Genomic DNA, 27,721 nt, shown 5'->3' with positions numbered 1-27,721 from the left:
TCTTAGTCAAATATTTAAAAAAACAAGCACATCACAACACAGCCTTGGTGATTTCAAGCCAGCCGTGAAATACCATTGTATTATTACATATTATTTTATCTTTTCATTATAATTGGGCTATTAAAAAAATAAAACCCTTTCACTCTCTTTCAAACAAACAATTACATGAATCACTTTCTTTATCACCTACAGCACAGCCCAGATGACTGTCTGTACCTTTCATCACACAGGTATGCCAGAGGGACATTACTGTAAACCAGGTGCACCCAGATTCCCCACAGGGCGTTGTCTGAGCACAGCTTCCCTGCCTGCCTCCTCTCCACTCACACTGATGGCATGCAGACACACACAGATAAATGTCTCCGGACACTCCCCCTAATTCAAGGCTAACTTTCCTGCGGACAGCACCACAGCACAGCCTGTCGTTACACAAATATGTCACGAACCGTGACACGGTAATCACGAAACGTGTCATTCTAATCTCCTCAATTGACGTTCATTTTGAAAACATGTACTTCAGAGCTCTTGAGACGTGTCGTTAGGAACCGAAGAAAGCATAAAGGGACGTACAGTTCAGCTGGTATTTCCAGGCTGATGTCACACAGTACACATGCTGCATTAAAATGCTTACTTCAGGCATGTGGAAATAATTCGTTTTCTTCAAACGGCCCATTATGAGAAGGCAACAGCAAAGCAAAGGCGTATGATTAGGAACTGGCAGAAACACATGAGATATTCCACATTTGTGGGGTTTATGGTGAGAGACTCCCTAGAGGGATTGACTGGAACAGTAAAAACAGAGTATACACACAGTGGACAAACAAAACAAGCAACCCCAAAAGTGATGGCGTTGCTCTGTATAGGTAAGCTCAGGTGAAATAGCTGGAACTGTGAACTAAGATCTCTATAATTATCCTTCTTTCACATTGTTGCAGACACTGACACAAAAGGGGAGAATTTGACAAATGGAAAGCAAAACTGCTTTCAAAACCTAGAAGAAATGGATGGAAGGGTGGAATTCTTTTAGCGTGCAACAAAAATAACAAGTCAATAAAAATAATACAGCCAACTCTGTGAAACACTATGTTATAGAAAGTGTACAAAATATCATGTAAAATAAAAAATAAATGAAAAAAAAGTTGCGCAGACTGATGTGTGGTCCTTTATGGCTCTAGTAAACGGCTGCAACAGACCTGAATTAAAGGCCTCCACTTTAATGGCTCTTTCCATGTGCATCCTTTAATGTGTGTAATTAGAGCGCTGAACACACTGGAATTACCCAAGACATTAGATGGTAGTTTGTGTCTTATGAGAACTGCACTGATGACAGCTAAAGTACTCCGAATTGGCTGCTGCCACTGCAGGCCTGTCAGGCACGAGCTTGCCATCCCTCTGCTGAAACGGGTTTTCACTTTGTGCCAGTTTAAGAAAACTGTGTGCAACGCTAAAAAAAAAGAGAGGCTGGAAACAACTAAACTTTGATACTGTGTATAAGCAATAGGAAGCCTTATTCACATGTTTAACATGGACTGAACAAACAAATGGGCAATTTAAGTGTCTTTTTGGGCATAGATCAGTTGAGGAACGGGGTTTGCACTCAGTTGCAGGTTTGATTCCCAGATGGAGAAAGGCCATTGCACCACTGTGCAACGTAGGTTACCTCACTTAAGGGTAATCATCAGCTGTATAAATCTAAAATACATGAAATATAAACTTTGCAAGTTGCACTGAATGAAGGTGCCTGCAAAGCATAAACTGTAATAATGTTACTTTATAATCACCTGTCATGTATACATGTGTGTTCCAAAAAAAGAAGCAAAGCAGAGCTTCAGTAAGAAAGTTTGCTGGAAGCGCCACCACACAGAATGACCTTTGGAAGCCGTCATACCACCTGGACTGAAAACTGCCAGGCTCATTATCACAGTTCTATTACAGCTGACCCGAGAACAGGCAAGACTGAGTCTGCGAGTCTGTCAGCACTTCGCTTCAGTGCTTCACACTGGGAAGCAAGTCGTGCACAAAAAAATCCAAAAATAATAATATAATAATAATAAAATAATTATATATATATATACACACACACACACACACACGGATACACACACATGGATATTTTCACTTGCTTGGATCTGTATTTAACCAGAAGTAATTCTGACACATATCTCTGCCTTCCAAGTGACGGACTGGTTGCTGTTCAATAACATGGTGCAAACCTGACACCTAGAGATGATAAAGGAAACTGCAATGTAAAGAAACAATTACCGTGGCAAATTTCTGACAAATCATTACTTTGATCAGTCAAAGAAAATAAAACGAGCACACAAGGACAGCTTTGCTCTTGCATTTTATTTCAAGGCTACTTTGACTTTGAACACAAGCCATATTTATTCATTTCCAAGGAAAAAAAAATGCTTTGTTTAATGTCAGCACGTTTCAAACTAAACTTTCAGCTACACTGCAAATAAATGAGTTTTTAGACATTTTTACCATTGCAAATGGTTTCCTAGGTAAGATACTGTAGTGCTTGGATGACACACGAAAGCATGGCCCTTTAAAAGGCTCTGAACAATTGGTTGGGCAGGTAGCCGAGATGCAGGAAGGAGGTCTGGGCTTCCCTCTCCAGTGCTGCTAACTCCTGGACCGTGGGGGCCAGCACGTCCACATGTCCCTTGTAGAGTCCACCTGTCACAGGAAGACAAGAGAATGTCACACAAACTGAGCCAGACACATTTGGATGTCAAAGTCCTACGTGAGTGAATCTGCTATACTTGACAGTATACGGCATCAAGACAGCTAGGTAGCAAAACAAACGGACATATTTTGCCAGCAGCAAAACAAAAACGTTTGTTCGATATTTCGGCAATTTTCTGACTTTCCAAGAACAGTGACAAATTCAATGACTTGAAAATAGTGATAGACAGTCGCAAGAACTGTGTATGCAAGCCTTGTAATTTTCACCAACTCTCACTTAATCAACTGACTTTTTCCTGTATATTCTGTGTTCAAAGGACTTCAGTGCTTAAAAGTAAATCAGCTCTTAGAAAACCAATCCAGCTGACCACTGTGACTCCACAGTTACTCAGGTCATGGTAAATCTTATAAACACATCTCAAATGTCTCATGAGCGCAAAGCAGCACGTGGCATGCTAACAGACCTCCAGTGGCTCTCCTCTGGCCGTAGGTGACTTTCCCATCGAACTCATCCACGGGTATTTTGATGTCCGGCTCGCATTGCGTGATGGTGCACTTCAGGTGATCCTCAATTTCAGCCAGGAGCTGCAGGGGAAGGAAGCTCTAATCTAATCAAACGCTACACAGCCACCTTTCATTTGGATCGAGTTATGTCGCTCAGACCAGTATATTAACAGTCTGGGTTTATGAGAGTCATGTTGGGAGATTCCATCTGACATACACTGGCAAAAGCATTGTTGTCAAAATGTGCTTGCATTTTCAGACAATATGCAAAAACACATATAATATTTTTATGTACAGACTCACACAAGCACACATAATCACACAGTCAATTAAATAAAATGACAACATAATGGATCCTAAGGAATAAAGTGAATGCTAGCTGTTAGAAACAGTCCTAACCTTTTAACCTAACTCAGACAGAGGTCCTTCAGACAGTGCTAATGGGTGTGACAGATGTAATAAGTGCTTCAGGCCTCACCTCCTTCTCATTGTACCATATGGTACAGCCCCCCTCCTCCTTCAGCCTGGTTCTGTTACAGCCCTTCCCTCTGTTGGGACACACATGGTACCACACCTACACACACAGAGGGACAAAAGCTTGCATTCTCAAATGCACAGGCTGGACACATATGTCCCACATGCCCCCACAGCAGTGTCAAACAAGGAAACCCTCAGCTTTACAGAGACAAGATAGCAAACCCTGTATATGGGATATTGATGCTTCTGTGCTTGGCTGAAAAGAAAGTTCCATCATTGTAACATAATGCTGCAACAATTTCAAAGAGAGAATGGCGTAGGGTTGTTATTCGCCAGAAATACTAGAAAACACAGCCTATACAAACCAAACTAAACCTCAACAGCAACAGAAGTGCCTCTATTTTGAGAATATGTATTATGAGAGCACAAAAGTCCTAAAGTAGACTAACCCAGGAAGGAACCTGGAGTGAGCGGTCTCCCTGATTTACAGTTTCTATTCAGTCATCTTCCAGAAAAAGAACATAAGCATTCAAAAAAGAACAAAAAACATTTATTTGGCAAGTCACACTTTTGATGCATTGTGTAAATTTTACCTTTTCTTTCTCCATAGCCACCAACGATATGGCTAAACCCATCCTAGGAGATTGAAGAGTGATACAGTATTAAAAACATGTATTAAAATACAGTGAAAATACAGTGATACAGTATTAAAAACACACAATCTACACTTTCTGTTACGTATCATCAAGAACATTAACACTGCAAAAAAAGTCAAAATAAAGAGATTTAAAATATTACTAACACACCGTCCTGACTTACCTTTCAGCCCTCCCAACTCTTCCGATACGATGAACATAGTTCTGCTTCTCATCCGGTAGAGTGACATTGATCACTAAAAACAGTTATGAGATTTTGTGGCTTTCACTTTCAGGCTATGACACAAAATGCCATTGTGAGATTATTTTTAAAATATATATATATTTATTATGCGTTATACATATTTATTATATAAAGCTGGTTTTCAGAGAAATACTGCACCTATTTTAAGGCAACTGCTAAATGGGAAAAAAAAAATACTGTTCACTGAAGGAAAGGCATAGTATTATTTTTTTCTCTAGCCAACTTCAATGGAACCTTCTAATCGATTAAATGTGATGTGAAGGTGACTTGGCAGCTAATAATTTAGGCTTTACTCCTTTGACAACAATATATAGTTGTATAATAGCTGACCTTACACATTCATACTTTATTGGTGGCACATTTAGCAGGAAGAACTATTTCAGACAAACTATCTGTCACGTGGTACAAAATGAGGAGAAAACGGTAAAGATGGAGAAATGACAAGTTCCTGCAGGCCAACGTAAACACATATGAATGGATGGGAAGTTAAGCGACAATAAAACCTTTTTTATCATTACTGAAATCTAGCTTTTGATGCAGCCCTTACCGTACGGAACGCCGTGGATATCAATTCCTCGAGCAGCAACATCAGTGCAGATCAGGAACTTCACCTCTTGTTTCTGGAATGATCATCAAGAAAATGTGCATTCCTGCTACAAATAAGCAAAGCCCAGCCTAATGCATACATGGCGCTCAACATTATCACAGACCTTGAATCGTTCCAAGTTGTACTTGCGCTCGTTTGGTTTCCTGTCCCCGTGAAGGCAAACACAAGACAACTGGTGTCCCTTCTTCTCTGGTCCTGGGGGTTTAAAGTGGATATTAGTGACTCCAATAATGCAATGCAATCATACAACAAAATAATCAAATCAAGTGCTTTTTATTTCTCATCTCATTATGCTGAAGGCTACTTTGTCAAATGCTTATTAAGCATCTGTCACTGTTGGATAGCGCTGCTACCCCCCCCCCCCCCCGCCAGGTTATTAGCACTACTATTACAGCATGAAACAGTGTTCTTAATGGTACACCATCTGAACAGTTTTGCACTTTTCAAACATTACTTGTCTTGGTGCTATTATATGATGTCACTAAGCATATTTGAAGCTTAGTTTTTAAGCTTGATGTATACTTATAGGTAGGCAGGCTTTGGTCTCAAGGATAACTCTTGCTAATGCCAATGACCTGCAGACACGAGCACCCTCCAAGCGCACATTCAGCAGCTGCAGACTAACTAAGGGATGCATCTGGCTGGAGAGAAATGACTGTATAAAGAATAATCCTTACAACTGCACAGATGACACAGCTGAAATTACCTTTGAAAAGCTAACATTAGGACACATTGTTTCAGAGATTAGACATAAATAGTATTCCTCATTCTCACCTCCGCCTTGCTGAATAAAGTATTGTTCCATGTTGTCACAGTCTATTTTAGTTCTACAGAAGATAATGGCCTGATCCATCTTGTGCTCCTTGATGGCTCTGACAGCGTATTCGCCCTTGAGGATTTTAATAGCCTCAGACCACATTTCTGGAAATAAAGGAATTATCGGTGTGATTTGTGCCCCGGTCTTGATGACATGATCTTGCATGATCTTAAATTGTTTCAACTTACAATGAGAGGAAAGAATTAAAAATAAAATGAGAAGCTTAACTACTTTTGAACTAAATTCACACAAACCTGGAGTGTTGGCACCAGGTCTAGTATTGTCTTTAGCATGTACTTCGTCGGTCTGGAAAACAGGAAGTCAATGTCACAAATCTGGCTGCTTTTCAGAACAACCTGAGCATTATTTTCTTTTGGAAGTACAGGAAACAGAAAGCATAGGTGGAGGAACACCCAGAGCTAGCCAGAATGCCAAGAATAAAGTTTTCTATGATTAAGAAAATTTTATTATTGGCATTGGCAACCAGTTTCTGATGAGCTACTTTCTTTCCAATAACTTCATAATTTTCTGTACCATATGCTGTTGATAGTGAACTCTTGGAGATAAAGGAACCAATTGGAAAGTCAGGAACCTGAATGTGGTTCTTGCCGAGCCTTTCCCACAGTCGGTCGGTCTTGGGGTTGACGGGCACCACCACGTGATGGACCGTCTCTGGCACTGAATCCTCCCCCTTGAGGTCGACCCAGGTAGGGAAGTGCATGATCTTCTCAGAGAGCTTCTTCACATCGAAGGAATGCAAGGTCGCTGAGCACACGATCACCTGGCAACCAATCAGCCGATACAAGAGTTTAGTACAAAGAACCTGGAAATTATCAGTAAGAAGTTTAAGTACGACAGTAGGGGATGAGGGTGGGGGTTGCAAAATTTAGGAGAAGGGAAAGAATGTGTGGAAATGGGGTGTAGCATGGAGGTCTTTACCTGCAATCTCTTCCCATCAGAAGTGACCTGAGGAATCTGGTTGTAGATTCTCATGATGAAATCAGTGTATCCTGCACTCAGGAGCCCATCCTAGTGAAGGGGAAAAAAGGGAAAGAAAGATTAAAAGAAACTCTTTTCCCCATCACAAAGATATCCTGTCAATAAATAAAAAAAGTATAAAACAGATTTTACGTACGCATTCATCCAGTACCAGGAACCGCACTTGAGACAGGTTCAGCTTCCCAGTTGAAATAAGGTCATCTAATCGACCTGGTGTCCCAACAACTATGTCCACCTGGTAGGGAATCAAGTATACCTTTGTAGTCAGTAGAGTTTATCTGCAGTATGCAGATATTTTGAGTTAATGGTGACCGAACCAGGTTTCTTTCTTCATAGGAAATTCTTAGGAGTCTGTGGTAATTTCACGTGAATGTTCATTAAAATATATATTGCAATACATCAAAATGTTTGACATTTATATATTTAACCTTACTGTTCACGCAATGCCAAATGTCCTGGATGAACATGAATAAACATTAAAGAAACTGAAAGATAAATTCCTGTGACGTACCCCTTGCTCCAGAACAGACAGCTGCTCTTTTGCTGCCACGCCTCCAATGATCAAAAGGTCCCTACAAGGCATTTAGGTACACCATATGTCATTTCACATGTACTGGAAGCACAATAGGTTAGTACTTAGGAAATGGTCCTGATAGATTGCTGCTGCCATTCTCACCTTAGTTTAGGATTTTCAACGTATTTTTTGAACTGATTCACATTGGCCAGTGTTTGTTCAGCCAGCTCTTTTGAGGGTTCAACAATGAGTGCTTTTGGGGCATTTGCCAGGTTCTTGACCTGGCTCACTTGTGCAGTTCCTACAAGAAGGAGGCAATATCAGCAGTATGTGAGGTCTCTGTCTCAGCTAAACAAACACTTATCTAATACAAACTAAAGTGATGGCAATTACACTTTTATATACATGTAATAGAAATGTACATTACCAGCCTGACTAGACTTCACAATATGTGTCTCTGGGGCTTTATTCAGAGCAACAAAGCCTTCTTTGGGTGGATTTTTGAAGTCTTCGTCACCAAAGTTAAACTTCAGTTCAGCATTCTGTGGGGAAAAAAAACAAAAAAAAAATGGAATTACATTACAAACACATTCAGGATACTAAAAGTGTATAACAAAGATCTAAAGAGGCTGCTGATTACCTTTAACACACAGGAAGCGAAGAATGGCTCATTTTTCAAATGCTGAGGTATGTCAAAGGCCAAACCTAAATCCTTCCCTATGAAAGCAAGCATTTTTCCAGGGTTGTGATGAAGCCGTTTTTCTGTCTCACCTTTATCTCACATACAAATCAAGATCTGTGTGACACATGTCATGTCTCAAAATGCCATAATAAAAACACATACCATTTTTGGAAAATGACACATGGCCTTTCTCCAAATCCAGGTAGCATCCAATGGTATCATGCATGGTAAATTCCTGTGAGGAACAAAATGGGTTGACTATTGTTCTAATAAAGCCGATCCAAATGAGAATAATACACATTTAATGTTTACCTCTCCATAGTTATCAAACTGTTTGTTGTGAGACTTCTTGCCAGTTCCTCCAAATCCAAATCCAAACTTATCGGTACCTAATGATGTTAAAGAGTGAAAAGAATCAGAATGAACCTTCTGAATGTGTATCTAACATGTTTTCAGACCACGGTAGAGCATAATGATCACGGCACATGGCTCTCTTGCTTTCGGGAACTTGCCTAAATCCAGGGCAGCTTTGGCAGTGGACCATCCCACACGACACAGACCTTGGTCATGGCAAGTCACTTCATAATAGTATTTCCCTATGAAAGATGAGAACACAAACCCTGCGATGTTTGCTTTTTGCAATTTATTACAATAAACATACACTTTTGAGAGCAGGAGAAGCACAGAATTTGGCAGAAGTTTCTTGTTCCATCGAAGTCCTTAGTCCTTCACCTCAGTCCAAAGGACGTGATGTAAAAAAAAATCTATAAGACAAGCTAACCTGCAGCCCTAAAGAACAGGATGTGGACAGCACTGCAGCAGAAGCTTGGAAATCAACACATTCTTACCCTTTGACACCGCTTTTGTTGAGCGACATCCATGCCACTCCTTAAACTCTCTGCTTTGGCAGCACATGCCATCTGGACCAATGGCTGGAAGAGAAGAAGAAAAAAGGGGTGTTGAATTGACATTAATATTGTAATTACTAGCTGTAACTCATCTCCCTTTATTAGTAATTAACTACAAGAGGCTGGATTCTGACGACTTTGTTACAAGAAACAGAAACTTTCATTATCAATGAGGGAAAAGCAGGATGGATATGAGTTTTCACATTTTATGAACGCCACATATCATTTTGCAGGAAATGATGTTTATATAACCCAGCATTATTTATGCACCCACCGAAGGCAGGGCTTCTGTCATATGGGTTCATCTGCCATTTGTTCATGACTGAAAAAAAAGAAAAGCAAGAAAAATCACATTCACAACGGTTATCCGGTTATCACACTGCAAAAATGTCAAATTTCAGATCAAACGGTCATGCAGCTGAAACACATTTTTTTCATGGTCTCTACCTGCCCCTCCAGCCTTCACTGAGGCCCTCCCCTTCTTGCCTTCCTGTTGGTCCTTCAGGGTTTCATAAACGATCTGAATCACTGGAATGCTGAAGGCCTTTAAAGAAATATTAAATCGAAAGCTCATTACGATTTCACATTATGACATGGCAGTCTTACAGTGTACTCATTAGGGAGCTGGACTCAAAACCAAAACGCTTCAGGTTTAAATCAGGGATTAACCAGACTTGCACTCTCCAGCTATGCAACTTAAAGTTGACAAATATCTACATTTTTTATAGTTTGTAAAGTGTAATATGTATGTTTAAATGGAAGTAATACTGTAGTGTGCCTTTTCTCTTGGTGGTAATTATCTTCCAAGTAACTTGAGAGATAAGAGGGCTAAATAAGCTACTGTCAAAGGCTTAAAAATTACTTTGATAAAACCTTATGAATACCCACTGCTCCAGACAATTGTACTTATGATGCACTCTGTACATTCCTCTGGATAGCATGTGCTAAATAACAACAATGTAATGGTATGGGGAACCGTGACATTTGACATTATATACACCCTGAAAAATCTATTTCACTTACACCAGTCTTTCCACTGCCAGTCTCTGCAGCCTGAAGAGAAAGAGACAGACAGATCAGATTATTCTGTGATGCACTATTATGAGATAATTGGGTATTTTTTTTTATCTGGTATTACTTATTGATCTACAAACTCACCATGAGCACATCACCACCTCCAAGAATTAAAGGAATGGACTCAGCCTGAATGTCCGTAGGGAGCCTGCAATGGCATCGAAAATTACGCTGGCTACTTTGATCGAGCTTTGATCTGCTGCAACAGCTGGCAAGCAACTGCTTTAGAACTACAAAATAACAAATTTATCAACTAATGATACTGATGAACTGTTTAAAATTCTAAAACAAAGTTATCAATTTACATCTGTTAATCCCATTTGTGCCTAGATAGAATGATTAGGCTATATTTTTCTTGTGCAAAAAAATTAACTGTTTTAGCTACAAACCAGCCAGGCAACTTTCACTATCAATCCAAATGGCACCTGTTTCGTGCTGAAATTGGGGTCTTTCATCTACATCTCTTGAATGGGCCTGTCATGGCAACTGTGCACTGAACTCAGCAAAACCTACAGTACGTTATTGTACTCACAGCCAGTCCATCTCCTCCACAGCCTGAGCGATCTCAGGCATCACACCCATTTCTAGAAAGAAAAAAAAACATACATTTATAGAGAGCACAACACACCCAGCAACCTAGCTATCGATGGGCAGACGTGCTAAAATATCGAGTCATTGACATGGGGAAAAAATAAAGTAAAAACAGCCTTAGAGAATGTTAATTAATGATATACCGTGCTAACTATCTGCTATGAGCACATTTAGCTGACTAGGCATGCCGATAAGAACTGGGAAGCTACAATACGCATTTTCTAAGTTTTTGTATCTCACCCGCAAACGCTGCCATGTCTGCAAGCTAGCAGGAATATGCCGGATGTAACGTGTACTGATTATTTGACAGGGTGCGACGTTTTATTTGGATCTGAGTAACTCCAATTCCCTAACATCTTCAGTTCCGAATATTACTTTCGCGTAGGACAACCATGTTTCATTATGCGATAGAGAATGTTTATTATTTACTTAAAATAATTTTTTGTTATTATGGTTTATATTTTATTTGATTATTTTTAAATCAACACGTCGACGCGACTTCAACAGTCATACTCCAGGAAAAAGCGATTCTGACAGCAGTAGTACGTTTGCGCCTTACAGGGCACCGTCGACCAATGCACGGGCTGTGCTGCTCACGGTAAACATGGCTGGAGATAACACTTTAGAGAGCGAAGAAGAGAACATTTTGTACGACTTACTAATAAATACTGAATGGCCACCGGAGACCGACACACAGGTGTGTTAGCACCCAGAGCTGGTTTTATATTTTATTTGAACTGGAATTTTTTGTGCAGATGTATTGATAGCTGCATGCAAAAAACAGGTGCCGTCACAGCTAGCTAGCCACCAAGCTTGCTACAGTACAGCCACGTAACCGGTTATCGATGAGTGCAAGTTTGCACCGCTGTTGGTAGACTATACAAAATAACCAGGCTGTAATTAATAGTAACGAGGGGCTATGAAGTTAACCATAATGAAGGCAGCTTTCTGATAGCTACCAAGAGTAACAGAGTATGAGTGCGATAGGTTGTTCGTGAGTATTTCAAGTTGGAAGCTGTTACCGGTTTTACTTTATGACTAACTAATCAAACTAAGCTACAGTAACTATCTAGTTAACAAAGAAGCAAAATGGCTAATTAACTGAATATAGCTAGGCAGCTCTGACTGTGTGCTTACTATTCTGCCAAGAAAGGTTTGTCACGCCTATATAAAAAGCATCATGTTTTCTTTCCTTCTTGCAGTTAAGAGGGAACAAGGAACATAGTTCATCTGTAATTGCAAAGGCAGTGACTGGTAAGACAATATATATGTCTAACGGAGAGCGTACTTTGAATGATGCAAGCTATGTAATATTTTGGGAGAATGGCAAATGGAGTGGATCATTTTGAGTCAAAAATGAATCCATTAACCACAAGTCGATACGTTTGAGCTTGGTGGACAGGTGAACTAGAAGATAAATTGCACACTATATATCAAAGCTTTTTTGGGGTCTGCCTGCACTTAATAGCCCCATGCTCATAAACAGAAGAATTTAACTGATTACTGTGAAACTGGCGTTTACCTTGCCAACACATCAGTCCCATTTTAATAGGATTTATTATGCATGCTGACATGTTTCTCAGCAGTATTTACCTGTTTACCACACAGGTAATATTACATTTTCATTACAGTTTATTCATAGAATTTGTTTGAAATTAAGATTACTATAAGCAATATACAATGAAACATTGACATTTCATACAGAAATAATGGGAGAGGGCTTATCTTTACAACAGCGTGTTTGTCTACCAGTGTCAATTCTGTAGGTCTATACAATGAATCTATATAATGAACTTTGATACGTGTATTATACTTGACAACGCAACCTAACCCCAGGTAGGGTATACTTAGGTAAAAGGCAATATTTTTGCAGTGAATGTACAGGCAGAAATTGAATGAAACCATGAGCCACAACAACTTATTTGTGACATTTAATTATTGAGTGATTCATGTGTAGAATCACTCAATAATTAAGTGTCACAAAAAGAACATAGATAAAGAACAAGATATGATTGGCTTTAGAACACTTCTAAAATGATGAGTTTACTCTGTTTTGCAGGACCATTTAGATTCTTCTTACACTATCTTTGGTATAGGTAAGTAATGTTTTTTGTTGCTTTACAATTTACGTATTAACAGCCCATAAACTCCCTCCCATATCTGGTGTCATGTATGTCTGGATGCACCACTTGCTTTGTTTTTATATTATTGCCCTGTCACCATTTTCAAAAATACTGAACCTGCAACTCAAACTAACTGCAGTGTGATTGGTTAGTTTATCAATTACAACAACAGTTGAATTGTCAGTGATGCTGTGAGCTGTAATCTCAAAGTGGAGGGTTTTCGTAGGCCCCAAGTTAAAAATTCTTTTGTAGTGTGTTGAAATTTTTTGTAACATGATTGAAGGCCTTTCAGTCCTTTCATTAACATGACAAAACAGAAGTCCAAGAATTATTTTTGGCACCGTTAAACTCTGCCCTTCAAGCTCGCTGCTTGGTATTCTGAGAAACCGCGGGCATGTTACGGTGGCTAAACCATGTTAAATATAGTTCAGTGCACAAGACTACTAGCAATAGTACATCTAGACATGTATAAAGCAGACAGGGTTGGCTTGTATTGACGAGTGGGTACTACCATAAGTGCATATGCAAATAGGATATAATGAAATGCAAACTAATAACTGTAAATGGTAAAATGCTTTGGCATTCATGCCTTCTGATTTGGGATTTAGTAGTTGTCATCATATTTTTATTTTGCCAACAATGATAACAAACAGAGACCCAGAGCTGCACTTTGCATATGGCTGTGTGTGATTTTAGTTAAGGCTATCTGATTGTTAGGACTATTATGATTGTTTTGATTATCTGAATTATAGCAATTATCTATTAAATGACAGCAGCATTATTTGAAAGTCATGTTGTGATGTTTAGATCATGACATGTTCTTCATTTAAAACCCACTTTATTATTATTATTATTATTATTATTATTATTATTATTGTTATTTATGTATTTTTTTTTTTGTTTTTTGTTTTGTTGTTGTTGTTATTGCTATTGTTATTACCACTGCGGTGTGCAATATTTGTAGACCAAATAAATATGCTATTGCTTTGAGTAATCAGAGTCTATGGCTGAGCTTTCCATTGTTTCCTGCCTTAAGCTTTGTGGACGTGGTAATTAGTTTACCTTGTATTGACTTCTCTGGCCCTAATGGATAAATATTTGATCTTGTAATGTAGCCCTTCCAGCTCCTCTCTGCCCCCGGGACTTGTTCGACTTGTCAGTAAACAAATCAACTGGCAGCTGGTGCTGGCAAGGTAATCTCAATTAACTTTCTTCTCCCCCCTCTCTCTTTATAGGACAATTCAGAGCTCGTTTCAGCCAAGTCACTCATCTAATTATGTGCTTTAAACTTGACAAGGCATTTGAATCTAAACCTGGTATTGATTCACTGCTGTAATAAAGTCTTCAGTATTTGAGCTTGTTGAACATGCTAAATTGATGTTGATGTCTGTTAGTTTGAGACATTTTATTTCATTTTGTTCTTTTTTACCTCTTTTGTACCCCAGTAATGGGAAGCTATTGGCAGTGGTTCAAGATCAGTGTGTGGAAATCAGGTAAGTCTTATTTAATTATTTTAATGCTTTTGCTGAGCTGTTTATAGTTTTAGTACAGCTTTATTTTACATAATGTATGGAAGCTGGGCATGGTGTAAATATTACATTTTAAATATTTATAGTGAGAGGGGAGGTACAATATTTTCACTAACATTCTCTCAAGCTAATATACACATGTAGGATTTCCTGCATGTTCACCCCCTCCTTTCTCTGAATTTCAGCAGCCTTCATTATTTTGCCCTTGGCAGCTGTCGTCTGTTGCTTACCCACAAAGTCACTCGTAAGAAAATGAGCATTTTGGAAAATATTGCTATCAGCTCCAAACAGACACATGCTATACCCTGGCTCCCAGTGTCAAAAAAATGAGGAAGTGTGTATGATCAGGTGTCTGGCTCTTGCCCACCACCACTGGCAAATGGTCATTCTATCAAGAGAGATGCAAATGAATCACACAAGTCGATAGGGAGTGATTTTGATTTTCTCTCAGTGTAGCCTAATCATTTATTCTGTTGATCATTGTCTAGGTCTGCCAGAGATGATTTTGGCTCACTCATTGGAAAATGCCAAGGTAATGTTCTCCCAACCGGACCTTAAACTACATTCATCTCAAATGTCTGATCCAATTCAGTAAAATGAACAATGTTTCAGAAAAGCACAACATGCAGTTTGTTAAATTCATAATCTATTACAGGGGTAGGCAAGCCTGCTCTTTACTGGAGATTTATCTGGGTTTTATTCAATCCAAGCCCGTGATTACACAACTGGATCAATTATTGGGCTCAGTGCGAGCAGGTGGCCAGCTGTTAAAGGCACTTTGATTCACACCGTTCATTCAGATGAGAATCTGCAGGACTGTGGCAATGCAGGAACAGAGTTGCCGGGCTTTGCTCTGCTGTGCTGTAAAGCCAGCATGGTAGTAAAGCCCAGCGGCATGCTGGTGATTTATATGCTCCACAGTTTGTGGCATTTCCTTGTAGTGTTTATTGACACGTCATTAATTAGAGACCAGCTGCAAAACAAGCCAAAGTTAATCAGAGTCCTCATGTCGCAGTAATTAACAAAGGACTCCACTTGCACCAAAACAAATCGCCTTGATAATTAGACGAGGCAACATTTTAACAATGCGGTGTTTTTTTTTCCAAACTTGCTATTTTATTTTTGAACCACAACGGCCCAAAATCTCCAGAGAATCTCATTTCCATTTTTAATAACTTTTTCACTCTGTGTGGTCTGTGTGTCATTTCAGATCATGGCCCACACAGTCTTTAAAATCATCCATGGTTATATTCCATTTAATGGAAATTCAAGTAAATGGTATTCAGTCATAGAGTGTCATCAAGAGTTGCAATGCATCCTGTCTTTGGAGCACAATTCATGGAGTCTAGCACAGATAAATGTGTTTTCTGGACTTTTGATTAAAACCTCGACTGGAAGAGGAGTTGCACATAATTCATTTTAATTTTTCCTCATGCTGCTGGCAAGAAACTACATCCAGTGTAGAAAATGTAACATGCATGAAAGTGCATCTGTAAACTAGTGGCCATTAAGAAACAGCACTGAAGCCTGTGTCTCTTTCTTTGTCCTATTTTACATGCATTTATTCTGAAAGGGTGTTGACATTATGGTAAATTGAAATCTATCTGCACAATTCTCAGATTTGTCTCCTGTATATATAGAGTATACCTGAATATGAGATATTATTTTTATACATACATACATGCATACATACATATATACATAGATATATATGTTGCAGATCAGCAGAGCAGCAGTTCCTTGCAACTGTAGGGATGCACTACAAGGTGTGACAGTTTTGTGAGGATTTTGAAGTTGACGTACCTACATATATTAGTGCAATATAAGAAACCTTTTAAACATTATGTCCTGTCTTTCCTAGTTTCACTCGACAACAAATTATAGCACAGCCTTGTTGGATGAAATTACCCACAGCATTTTTATTGCAAGTATTTTTGTTGATCATATATCATTGCCGATTAAGAAGGGGGGGGGGGTATGGGAAACAGAAAAACAGATTTATGATTTGAAAATTTGCTCTTATATTACATACTTATTCGAGCATATTATTCTTTGTAATAAATTTAGATTAATTAGCTCAAGCAGAACAGAGAAGATTAATGGTTTTACTTAATACTTTTCTAAGGGTATTTATCTTGGTGTTCTTTGTCATTCACTGTAGATAATTTGTAAGGCTTTTTTCCCTAATTTGAATTCACCTGAGAGTTTTTTGTAGAGTGTTTACTGAAAAAGAAATGCTTACTTGCATTTCACAATCTCTCTTCCCTTGCCCTGCAATCCAAGTGATAAGGCTGTTGTCATGGGGACCATTGGATTTGACTGACAGGGCTTTGCAAAAGCTTCTTTGAATCCGGGGAACAATTCCAGCAGCGTTTTCATATGAACACTTTATATCAAGTCCCCTGGAAAGGATAACCCCTTTCATCTCTATTGTCCATGCTTGCATTAAGATTGTCACCTAGGGTGGTTGGGAAGCAGGCCGAGTCTTATCTCTGGCATGTGATTAGTTTGTTTGCTCATGTGTAATCAATGGATAGGCAATATGGTGGAATATTGTTATTTGTGCAGGGACCAGATGCTTTAATATTTGATTTCATTCATTGCCTTTCCCTCTGTCCCTTGCTGGGAGAATTGAGCTGTGTCACTGAAATTTTTTAAAAACATATTGATATTTTTAGGAAGTAATTTCAGTGTCCGATTAAACATTTAACACGGTTCCATCAATACTTTTTGGGCCATTGCTTAAAAGCTTTTAAAAGCCGATAATACATCTTTAACAACAGTGGTTCTGTGCAAAGCTGGAGGGACCCTTGGAAAAAGAATGGGGCATGTGTGTGTCTTTTTTTATTTACGAATGGTGGAATAATAGCCTTTATATACGGAAAAATAACCAGAAAAAAAAACATATTATTCTTTATAATCTGCAGAGAAATAAAGGACACAAGGACAAAACAAAACGGTAAAAATAAAAATGTATACTGATAAAATGTAAAACAAAAGATGACAAAAATACAAGTGGGGTGTAAAACGAGGGGTGGGCAATGTCATGAAAAACGTGTAGAATAACAACAAAAGCTTAAAAGAAGATGTTAGCAAAACAGAGCAACAACATCCCCAGTGAATATATAACAGATCAGTTGAATTGATCGTAATGCAAAGCCATATTAATACAAATTAAATATTTTAAAAAAGTCAGATCAGTTGCTGTTGCTGACGACATCTTTCTGGCCAAGTGCCGGCTGTTAAACCGTGGTGTTTAAAGGGGAGCAGAGGTCTCTCTGATAGGCAGTGTGTGGACATGCCCGGCTCCCTGTGACGGCTCATCTGCGCACATCCTGATCGTCACCATCTGTCTTCCTGACAGTCTGATACGTTCAGCAGCCGCAAACCAAAAGGGCCGGCTCAGCGCGAGCACCGCCAGGAAACAAATGTTCATGTTTCACGTAACATCTTCAACGAACTGCAGCGCAATAATGAGAATGCATTTTAATGAGTTTTTTTTTTTATTTTATTTTATTTATTAATTCATTTGTAACAGACAAGCATTGAGTACATTGATATGAATGCAGATGCAGTAATGTGACTGATGAAGTGTACACTTTAGTGTTGTAGTGTTTGTAGTTGAAGCTAATTTCCAGCACGGTCCCTTGATGGACATTGACAGTGGCTCTAAAAAATAAGAAAGGTGATGCATTGTTACAATTTAAAAACTGCAGCAGCAACAGTGTCATGTAAAGGTTACATAACTCTTGGCCTGTAGCTATAATGTTTTAGTTTCCGATTGTTAGTGGAAGAGTTACTGTTGAGTTACTGTTGTACATTAGAGCATTAAGTACATTTGAGTGCTTTAACTAAACTGCCTCAGTAAATACCCAGCCAAAGGGATAATTAAAGGACGTTAGTGAAGGGTTTTAAAGACAAGACACTGAACAGTGAAGTGACCCTTTAAAGCGTGTTGCTTCCCACAGTTCCTAAGGATCCCAATCCTCACTGGAGGAGGGTGGCGTGGAGCCACGACTGCACCCTCCTGGCCTACGCCGACAGCACAGGGACCGTGAGGGTGTTCGACCTGATGGGAAGTGAACTGTTCCTCATTCCTCTGGTAAGGGGTGATTTTTAGCAAAGGGGGGCATGATCAGCTTGGGTCATGCTTGTAGCTGCTCTGAGTGTTCCCTTCTTGTGTGGTGATGGAGTCCGAGGTCTCCTGAGCCACCCATGCGTATAGCACATTTACAGTCTGGTTTCAGGCATGAACCCCTTTCTCCCACTGAGGGCTTTTCTGACTTAGAAAAGCCTTGGACTGAGTCCAGCGCTCTTGAGATCTCTCTCTGTCTCTCTCTCCCTCTTTCTTCTTCATTGTCTCTGTCTTACTCTCTTTCTCTCACTCTCTGTCTCATTTTGCTTTCTCACGCTCGTTGTCACACTCATTGAGATAAATTAAGCCACCATTTATAATATCAGTTGCTCAGTCATTCTTTTATTTTCTGTCCTTTCTGTCCTCCTCCCAATGTTCTTCAACTGTCCACTTTCTTACTTCCTCTGTATCTCTCTCTAACTCTTTCTCAATCTTCCATTCTTTCTCTGACTCTCATTCTTTCACTCCATCCTTCCTTCTCTCCCTCCTTCACGCACTTCCACTCTTTCTGGTCATCTGTCCAGCAGACGGCCAGCTTTCCGGGTGATTTCAGCCAGGCTGTGGCGGGCCTCATCTTCCTGGAGTACACGGCCAGCGCTCAGTGGTCTGCCGAACTCCTCGTCATCACCTACGGGGGGCAGCTCAAAAGTTACCTAGTCAGGTAAGCGCAGCCCTTCAAATGTTCCCTCCACAGAACAGCATGTGTTATTATTCATCTGACACTTCAGTAATATCAGCTCCTCTCCTCTGAGTTTTGCTTTGTACGACAAGTGAACTTCAACTGTAATTCATCTCCTAAACAGCAGCACGGTAGGTGAGGTGAGGATAGACGTGCATTTACCTTAAATCAAATCAAAACTACTTCACAAGGTCTGCGGGCATGTACTCTACCTGAGAAAATCTCTTTGATTCTGGCAGCATGGGGAATATCAACAAGGGGAAGGTCTGTATTTTGTGTTCAGTAATCGTCAGGGCTGTCATCAGATCCCTCCTCAAACGCTGGCACTAAGCGTATTTGGGGCAGAGTGTGTCTTGTTATGAGAGGGGTATGATTGAATGTGTTGAATAAATTGGCCATGAACCAGGGGAAGCAGTGGGCACACCACCCATCAAGATCATCTCCCATTTCCATTCAGCTGTATTCCCATTTTCAGAAACCTAATTTTGTCTAATTAAATTGGTACTTGGCCAATACAGAGCACAGAGATTCACATATCTATAGGATATCTTGAGGCATTTAATTTTAGAAAAAGATATGAGCTCAGATACGGCAAGTTAACTTCCAACTTTGGAGATGTTTAGAAATTTCTAGGGAAATGTATCTTTGATATTTCTAATCATATTATACGCGATCAAAATATGTTATTATTTGCCTCTTTAAGCATGATAAACAGGTATACTTAGCATAATGTGCCGATTTGAATGAGTAAAAATTCTCACTAGAGTAGATTGAGTCTACATTTTGCCTAAGAGAGACCCATTAATTGTCCATCCTCTGCACACATTAGAAACTTAACAAAAGAGACTCCCACCTTTTCATATGCTGAAGACAATCTGTCCTTAACCAGCTCTGCTAAATACAGGAATCTTATATGCCACACCACATGAATAAACGTTTAACTCGGGTCAAATACGTGGCTCACAGGTATAAGAGCAGTGGCTGCATTCCTCTGCTTATGACTCCAGTTGCATAATCACCTCATCACACCGCTAGGGGCGTCACGGTGAACCATACTGATCTTAACAAAACCTTACATTTGAACAGCTTGCTTTCAGTTTGCTTTCCGTTATACTGCCACAAGGCCTTTTACAAGGTGTATGTTTTAGAATTGTGTTTCAGTACAGAGATGTTTTTTTACTAATGTTTTTTTTAACCATCTGACATTAGTATAATTTGACATATTGTTTGTCAACAAGGACGTGGTATTTCATCATTACTGAGGTTTGATTAGCGTGACACAGAGAACACTTTTCGGAAGGTAATTGGAGAGTTTGGAAATTATCCAAGATGCTGCAAGCAGAAAAGGAATTAATCCACATGAAAATCCTCAATTTTCCCTTTATCCCCTTCAAAGCAAATCCCAGAACCGTCGTTTCAATAAGCGGCAGCAGACTTTGCATTTTCTGCTCAGCAAGTCTCCTCTTTATTACTTCACTTCCACTCCCAAAGGCTTTAAAGCCAGTTATGTTGATAAGAGGCGTAAGATGGCAAAACCAACTTGGGTGGTTTACTGTGTTTATGCTAAAAAAAAAAAACGTAGACTGATTAAAGGAGCAGACTAATTAACAGCATATGTAGGTACAGTATGTAGTCTTCTTTGGTTGAGTCTTTGGGATGATTAAACTTCTAATGCCTGTTTATGGCATGAATTAAAAATGTTTCGTTAAACCAAGCAAGACGAATGAAGCAAGCTTTCTGGAGCCATTGTATTAAAATGCATTAACTGTGCTGCACCATACTGGTGTGTTACATCGGTAATTTCAATGTGACCATTTTCTTTGCGCTTTCTCAGTGTTGGCACCAATCAAAGCTTTCAGGAGAACCACAGCTTCAGTTTTACCACACACTACTCCCATGGCATCACCACAGCTATCTACCACCCTGGACATCGGTAAGTATGGCCACGTAATTGTGGTGCATCAATGCCAAGACTATAGTTTGGTTACAATGACACAACCGACAGAGGTTTGTGGTCAAAGCTGATACTATCCTAACTGTGTGGAAAATAAGAAGACATATATGATCTGAATGCATGACTTTAGGGATTACTTTGTGAAGGTGTGGTAAACTAATATTGTATGCAAAAACCTTTGTTAAAACAAATCGCAATAGAAAAAACATCCCTCTTCTACAAGGCTTGTGGCTAATTGTTACAAGCATTGACTTAGAGCTAATGATGATCCAGCAGCATCAGAATGCTCACTGTCAGAGCAGCTTGAGAGGAAACTAAGTGGATTGGGGTCTAGCGGCTCTGTTCGTGAAGCATGCCTTTGTGATGCTGCCGCTCTGGCTTTAGATTCTGTGCAGACAGCTGTGGCGTTCTCCCTTTTCCCAGCTCCAGAAGTTTACTCTGATGATGAAAGATTCCTCCCTCACCCTCCACGTTGTGACACCAGGCCTCTCCTGCAGAACAAGCCAATTATGTTGAATGCTCACACTGCTGTTTTTGAGTGAGTCAGAGGCCTCTGCTCAGTCTCACAGCAGTGCGTTTTTTGTCCTTGACATTGAGAAAAGGGCCCTGGAAGACCAGCGCTGCGCCTGCCAGTGTCTTGGAACGTCCGAGAACATCGGGGCGCTCTTAGTGCAGCTGTTGACATTTGACAGCGCTTGTTGGCGACCGTCCCTGACGGTTTCTACAAAGCATTTGCCTAAGAAGAGAGAAAAAATGCTGCGCAGCTGAAATGTGCTGAGGAGGAAGTGCAAAGAGGTTAGATTGAATGGAGGCCAAAATAATGATGAGATTCACTTGACGATCACTGGCAGGCACAGTGAAACTGAAAAAAGACATTACTTTGATTTTTTTTTAAATGATGTGTCATCAGAACCTTTTTCCCCACTGGTGTGTCTTCATTTAGGCTTTGCTGGTTCTCTCGTCGTTCACAAAGAACACTTCTGAGCTGTTGGTTAAGTCATAACACATGGGCCACTGAGACAAATGAGGGCTGAGTGAGCATTGTGAGTGAATAAAAAAACAGCCTGTCAGTGTTGTTATACGATTTCAACCCACACATACACACTTTGAGAATTATTACACCAGGTTTCATATTAGAGACAGTAATTATACTTCTTAATAATCAGTGATTTATTGCGCTGAAGCATTTCCCAACCCGGTTTACATGTACGAGCAGGCGCATCTGTTTCGGCTGGGGAAAAAAAAAATGTTAAAAATGTGTTTTGAGTCCATCAGCTTTTAATGTGTAACAAACCAGATATATTCCATAATTATATTCTTAATAATGATATTGACAATGGTGTTTATGCCGTCGTAGTTTGGAACTAGTGCAGCTGTGTCCAGCTGTATTTTGTCGATTTGCTGCAGTGCTCCATATAACAGAATTAGCATTTTGGCCCTGGGCACTCCTGTCCAGGGCTGCATTAATCCTTAGCACACTGTTCTTGCCAATTATGTGCAGAGCATGCATGCGAGCTTCTGAGTGCTTCGGGCTTTATTGTCTTAATCTGGGTGTGGAGCGTTGCAAAACGTAGCCCAGCAGGTGGTGCTGAGTAGTCTCTCTATGATGAAGTGATAAAATCTTTGCAGCTCATACCCGTTGCTTTCCTTGAGTCAGACTCGTTGTTCCTTGTTCCCGTTACGACGCCCTATTGATTGTGGCGCATTGTGTAAGGCCAAAGCCTTATTCGTTCTAGATGGAGTAGATGCATGAAGAAAAATGGTATTCTTCCCTTGGAGCTTTCTCCATTGTCTTCATGGTGGTGTTTAGATGTTCATTCTCACTGTTTTAATGATTAAATATTAGGCTAGGATGTAATTCATGAATATGTGGGAAGCTGTGTTGTTAAAATGTATGTGATACTTGCAGTACACATTTCTGCTGTGGTAAAAATGCAAAGATGTTTAGAGTCTGCATTAAGTCCCGAGCTCCACTAGAGGCCAGTATTAACTCAGAGGCTTTGTGTTTATTTATTTATTTATTTTTTTTTTTGCTTACTTGTTGCACTGGCATGTTAGTCTCGCTATCATTGGCTTAATTTTAATAATTTAAGGTGCTGTAATGGACATCGTGAGACAGCGTCTGCCAGCCTACGCAGGTATTCTCACATTCAGCTTATCTTGGCCTTGCAGTGGTCCTTTCTGCACAACCGCAAAGCAGAGCCATCTAAAATATCCTGCAGGATTGTTTGAGAAAATCCTCTTGCCTCAATCCTCTGTTAACTCCTACACCTGTTTTGTCATGGTTTTTTGGTGATAACAAGTTGCAGCTTTTAGCATTTTCACATTTTGGAAATGAATGATCCCAAAACATATTTCTTCTGACAGCATCAAATTCAGACAACACTGAGCAGTCCACCAGGATTAAGACCTCGCGTCTTGTTTCAGTGGGACTGCTTTTCTGCAACACCTACTGTGAATTGCATAGTTAAACAAGTGAGATTTAACCCACAACCCTACGGCATGGAGCCAGTAATGCTTATTGGGCAACATGGTGTTATGTAGGGCTCCTTTTTTTGTCTTTGGACTCTTTGTGCTGGTAATGGATTGTGGGTAGCTGATGCTCTGATTGTCTATGCTCAAAACAGACCTTCAGATCCATTTCTGGCCTGCTTTCAGCTTACACTGGACAGCACAGTTGTCAAAATGGAAAGCCAGCATTAGAGTTCTTACTGTGTGCATATGAATGAATATGGGAATACTTGTTTTTAAAATGATTCTCACAGCAAGCAAGGCACTGCTCTTCATTAAAGCAGTTTTGAGGAGCCCTCAAGTGTAAGGTGTTTGGAATGAATAAAAAGGGATGAGTGAAGTCTGGCTCCATTCCTTTTTTGCTGATGATGTGTTTTTTCTGTGGCGTGCAGGTTGCTGCTGGTCGGGGGCTGTGAAGGTGGGGACGATGAGGCATCCAAGGCCGCATGCTGTGGGCTCACTGCCTGGAGAGCTCTGTCCGGTTCTCCCTACTACAAGCAAGTCACCAGCTATGAGGACGACATGGGCTCTGTAAGTGCTCATTAATAATGCACAGCTTGCATAGCGAGGGAGGACCATTGCAGTGGTGTTCCTCCAAGCCCTCTGATCCCTGCTGGAATGGTGCTGCACGGCTTGGAGTAATCACCCTCTCTTAATGTGCCGAGCCCTTATTGTGTGTGATGCCGTTTTGCAGAAAGCACTTTTGATCTCTTCATGTAATGTTTAGGTATTGATTTAGGGCACCATCATCCCAAATCTTGCCTCTAGCAAAGGCAGTTAGGCACTCTTTTTTTCTGTCTTTATTCTGTCCTTGTAGACACAGAGGCGGGGATTCTTCAGGATACCCAGTTTTCGATTCTTTGGAAGTCAAGGAAACGAGAAGGTAATTAACCTGCGTTTACTTTATCGCCATATCTGCGAAAGCTCCAGGGTTTTTGAAAAACTGAAGGATCACACGGAGCTAGCTTATGAAGTGCCGATTGTTGTCTATATAAAGGGTTCAGTTTATAGCTATTAACTTGTAGAATGTGTCACTATACATGAAGGAAGGAATGAATGAAAGAACGTGTGCATGCATGAATGGGTAAATGGCAGAAAGTTTGACAGAATGATTGGATGAATGAATTACAAAACGAATGAATGCATGCATGAATAAACCAGCGAATGAATGGATAAATGCATTTGTGTGGGAATGAATGAATTCACAAATGTGAGCTTAGTTTTTGGAGAAGAGGTGCTAAGTGAAGTTGTCTAGCCGAGAGAGAACTTGGCCATTCTGTAGCTGAAACTACTTACTGGCTAATGGCGGGACCAAGATGTAACCTCAGCCAATGAAATATGTTCCAGGATGGCATATTCCGGATGAGCCTGTCCCCTGATGGCTCCCTTTTGGCAGCTATTCATTTCTCAGGGCAGCTCACCTTCTGGGAAATCCCTTCATTCAGACAGATTGCCGGATGGACTCAGGATGCACAGGTAATGGCAAGGTTGCAGACTTGTCTTTCTTTTGCCCTTTCGTCTCAGTATTAGCACAATGGTTATACAAAGGTTTACTGCCACTAATGGGAATGGACCTTGTTGTTTGCCTGTGTCCCTGAACTGTGACAACCTTTTTTTTGCCCTGGAGCTCTGACTGGCGCATTGTGGAATATGTGTAATATGCCTGTGTTGAGTCTGTAGTCTGTAGTGTGTCGTGGACAGATAGTAAGCAGCTTCAATATTTCTCCCCCCTACAGCCAGGGTTCGATGAGATCAACCCAGAGTGGAAAAATTCACTGGAGAAGAGGAAGAAAATAAAAGGTATTCACTCCTCTGCAGAAGCATAGATGGAGCAGTGAGTCTTGTCTACAGTGGACACTGTGCCTACCATCCAGTGCTGAGAACTGTACTCATTATGGCAGACAGTTCTGAAGTACGTAGAAGGGGAGAAAAACTCTTGCCTTCTGAAAGGTTATGGTTTCAGTCTGTAACCTCTTTATATTTTCTTTAAGCACAGACTAGGGTTTATACTGAAATTTTGTTGCTGGTGTCTGTCAATGCTTTATACGAACATGGTAAAGATAGGGTGAAGTTGTTTTTTGTTAAATCCGATATGTTACTGTGCAACATGTGGTACCTGTCAAAACAAATCTTAAAATCCAACCATAAACATTCACCAAAACATTGATACTGTACAAATAAATCTTCAAAACCAATGGTAAAACGTGACACGTAAAATCCAACTTAAACAATTGAAATCAAACTATAAACGTCCAACCAACACTTTGATTTTGGGAACTGTGTACTGATTTCCCAAAGGTAATGACTCTGTAAAACATAAACCATTACTTTTGGAAAACATTAATGAATAATTTCTGAACTGCATCTTTTAAAATTTGTACTTTGATCTGTGTCCAGCTGGGTGAGATCAGTTAGGCACCTCTCCACAAGGTGATATTTTAGATTATTAAACTAAGGAAAGAAACAGAATAACTGATGAAGAAGTAGATAACTGGGTTTGAATGATATATTTATAATTCATTAATTTTGTAATTCACTTATTTTATCAATAACAATTTAAAGACACTTGGAAAAATATTTTCAAATTAACATTTCAGATGAAAAATAGGATGTTATTAATCATTATTCCGATGTGGCTACACTAAGACCAGCTAATTTTGAGACTGATTAATTAAATAAAAAATATGCAGGGCTTGTTTTACAACAGACAGAAAAAACTCAGGTAAAATTATCCACTGATTGTAATTACTGTACCTGTAGATGTTCCCTTTGGGGTTAGTGAGATTGCTCCTGATTAAACATTTGAGCATAATAATTAATCATATAATTGCCATCTATCTATTAATATGTCTTTAAGCAAAACAAATTATATCATTGTGCCCAACAGCACATGCACATGACCCACAGAAGAGGCTTTTTTAACAGCCATATCAGTTAACAGAAACTATATTTAATACAAGTGTAATAAAAAACATCCAATTTGGATACAGGCATACAATGCTGATACATGATACACTACAGAGACTGATGAATAAATGCATTAACAAATAAAACATCGACTGGCAGAGATAACACCTTGCATAATGCAGTGCCACAGCAATCAAGACATATTATGGTTTAATGTAAAACATTTCTCAGTCCAGTAAGCATGAAGTTACTAGCTAACATCATTACTTATCATTGTGAAACGTTATCTGAATGTAGCCCCTTGCTTATAGCTAGCTCTCCTGCAGTATCTTGCATTCACTGTGCAGACGTTTGCTAGATCTGTAGAGCTCGGAGATTTCCTTCGTTCTCCCATGAAAAACAACAGTAGAGAAATGGATTTAAATTCAGCAGATGTGAGAAACTCCAAAGCAGTGTCAAGGCATCAAGATAGCTTACTGCATTATGTAGTGCATCAGATTCATAGAGACGATTTTCCTCTGGGGAAAGCATTGTATATGTTTCTTTTATAATCTTTTTTCTGCTGCCACATTGATATCATACACATCTCCTCCTTCCAGATGTATGTTTTTAGATGAAAAATATGCATATCGGCATTCCGTAAGTTGTTCCTTCCTCCTGTCTGCTCAGACCATGCCCATTTGCATTTATTCGCCTGCCTTCTGACTTTGCAGTGGGCACTTGATTGGCAGATATAAGAGTAAATGACAGTCCTGATTCATCACCCGTGTGATTTTAATGCTGTTTTTCTTAGAATTGTAGAGCTTTTGCTAGTGCATATGCTCTTTGTTTTTCACTGATTTTCAGAAATGATTATTTTGTGATCCCATCTTATATCCCATCTTACGTGGTGAAACTGCAATCCACCCTGATGTCACGCAGCATAACCTCTGGTGCTGTCTGCCTCGCAAGATGCCACAGCAGTGCCTTTGCATGTAAATTACTTGTGGATATAAAAGCGTCTGGGCTTGGAGTGAGGAGGTAGCGATGGCATATTGAGAAACATATGAATTGAGTGGACTCATAAAAACAGCACTTGAATGGGAAGCCCACCTGTTACCGATGAGGACAGATGGGAAT

General features: G+C 39.8%; 2 protein-coding genes across 3 annotated transcripts in view; one reads left to right on the top strand and one right to left on the bottom strand.

Moving 5' to 3' along the window:
* Positions 1 to 2,345: 2,345 nt before the first annotated feature.
* Positions 2,346 to 11,054, bottom strand: ddx1 (DEAD (Asp-Glu-Ala-Asp) box helicase 1). Its single transcript, XM_036549709.1, has 26 exons — positions 11,005 to 11,054; positions 10,706 to 10,757; positions 10,258 to 10,321; positions 10,123 to 10,152; positions 9,547 to 9,643; positions 9,374 to 9,421; positions 9,040 to 9,123; positions 8,704 to 8,787; positions 8,504 to 8,580; positions 8,354 to 8,426; positions 8,150 to 8,226; positions 7,937 to 8,051; positions 7,672 to 7,810; positions 7,507 to 7,567; positions 7,132 to 7,230; positions 6,936 to 7,025; positions 6,589 to 6,777; positions 6,251 to 6,302; positions 5,954 to 6,100; positions 5,283 to 5,374; positions 5,120 to 5,192; positions 4,492 to 4,564; positions 4,266 to 4,308; positions 3,674 to 3,769; positions 3,156 to 3,276; positions 2,346 to 2,682 (listed from the first exon to the last, which is right to left on the bottom strand). Exons 1-26 carry the CDS (start codon positions 11,018 to 11,020, stop codon positions 2,552 to 2,554), a joined length of 2,223 nt encoding a protein of 740 aa, XP_036405602.1. The 5' UTR covers positions 11,021 to 11,054; the 3' UTR covers positions 2,346 to 2,551.
* Positions 11,055 to 11,358: 304 nt separating this feature from the next.
* nbas (NBAS subunit of NRZ tethering complex) overlaps positions 11,359 to 27,721 on the top strand; it is a 142,858-nt gene continuing 126,495 nt past the window's right edge. Inside the window, exons 1-13 of one of the 2 annotated variants that reach the window (XM_036549571.1) lie at positions 11,359 to 11,461; positions 11,967 to 12,018; positions 12,824 to 12,860; positions 14,003 to 14,080; positions 14,333 to 14,380; positions 14,905 to 14,948; positions 18,385 to 18,518; positions 19,079 to 19,212; positions 21,065 to 21,163; positions 24,088 to 24,226; positions 24,513 to 24,578; positions 25,043 to 25,171; positions 25,432 to 25,495. In XM_036549571.1, coding sequence (XP_036405464.1) covers positions 11,369 to 11,461; positions 11,967 to 12,018; positions 12,824 to 12,860; positions 14,003 to 14,080; positions 14,333 to 14,380; positions 14,905 to 14,948; positions 18,385 to 18,518; positions 19,079 to 19,212; positions 21,065 to 21,163; positions 24,088 to 24,226; positions 24,513 to 24,578; positions 25,043 to 25,171; positions 25,432 to 25,495 — 1,117 coding nt within the window. In that variant the 5' untranslated portion in view covers positions 11,359 to 11,368. Of the gene's footprint in view, positions 11,462 to 11,966; positions 12,019 to 12,823; positions 12,861 to 14,002; positions 14,081 to 14,332; positions 14,381 to 14,904; positions 14,949 to 18,384; positions 18,519 to 19,075; positions 19,213 to 21,064; positions 21,164 to 24,087; positions 24,227 to 24,512; positions 24,579 to 25,042; positions 25,172 to 25,431; positions 25,496 to 27,721 lie in introns of both variants that reach the window. The other variant, XM_036549570.1, reaches the window with a different exon arrangement.

Source organism: Megalops cyprinoides, chromosome 17 (genome assembly GCF_013368585.1).
Source record: "Megalops cyprinoides isolate fMegCyp1 chromosome 17, fMegCyp1.pri, whole genome shotgun sequence".
NCBI lineage: Eukaryota > Metazoa > Chordata > Actinopteri > Elopiformes > Megalopidae > Megalops > Megalops cyprinoides.
The sequence above is the reverse complement of the archived record's forward strand: the minus strand, read 5'-3'. Positions and strand labels throughout refer to the sequence as shown.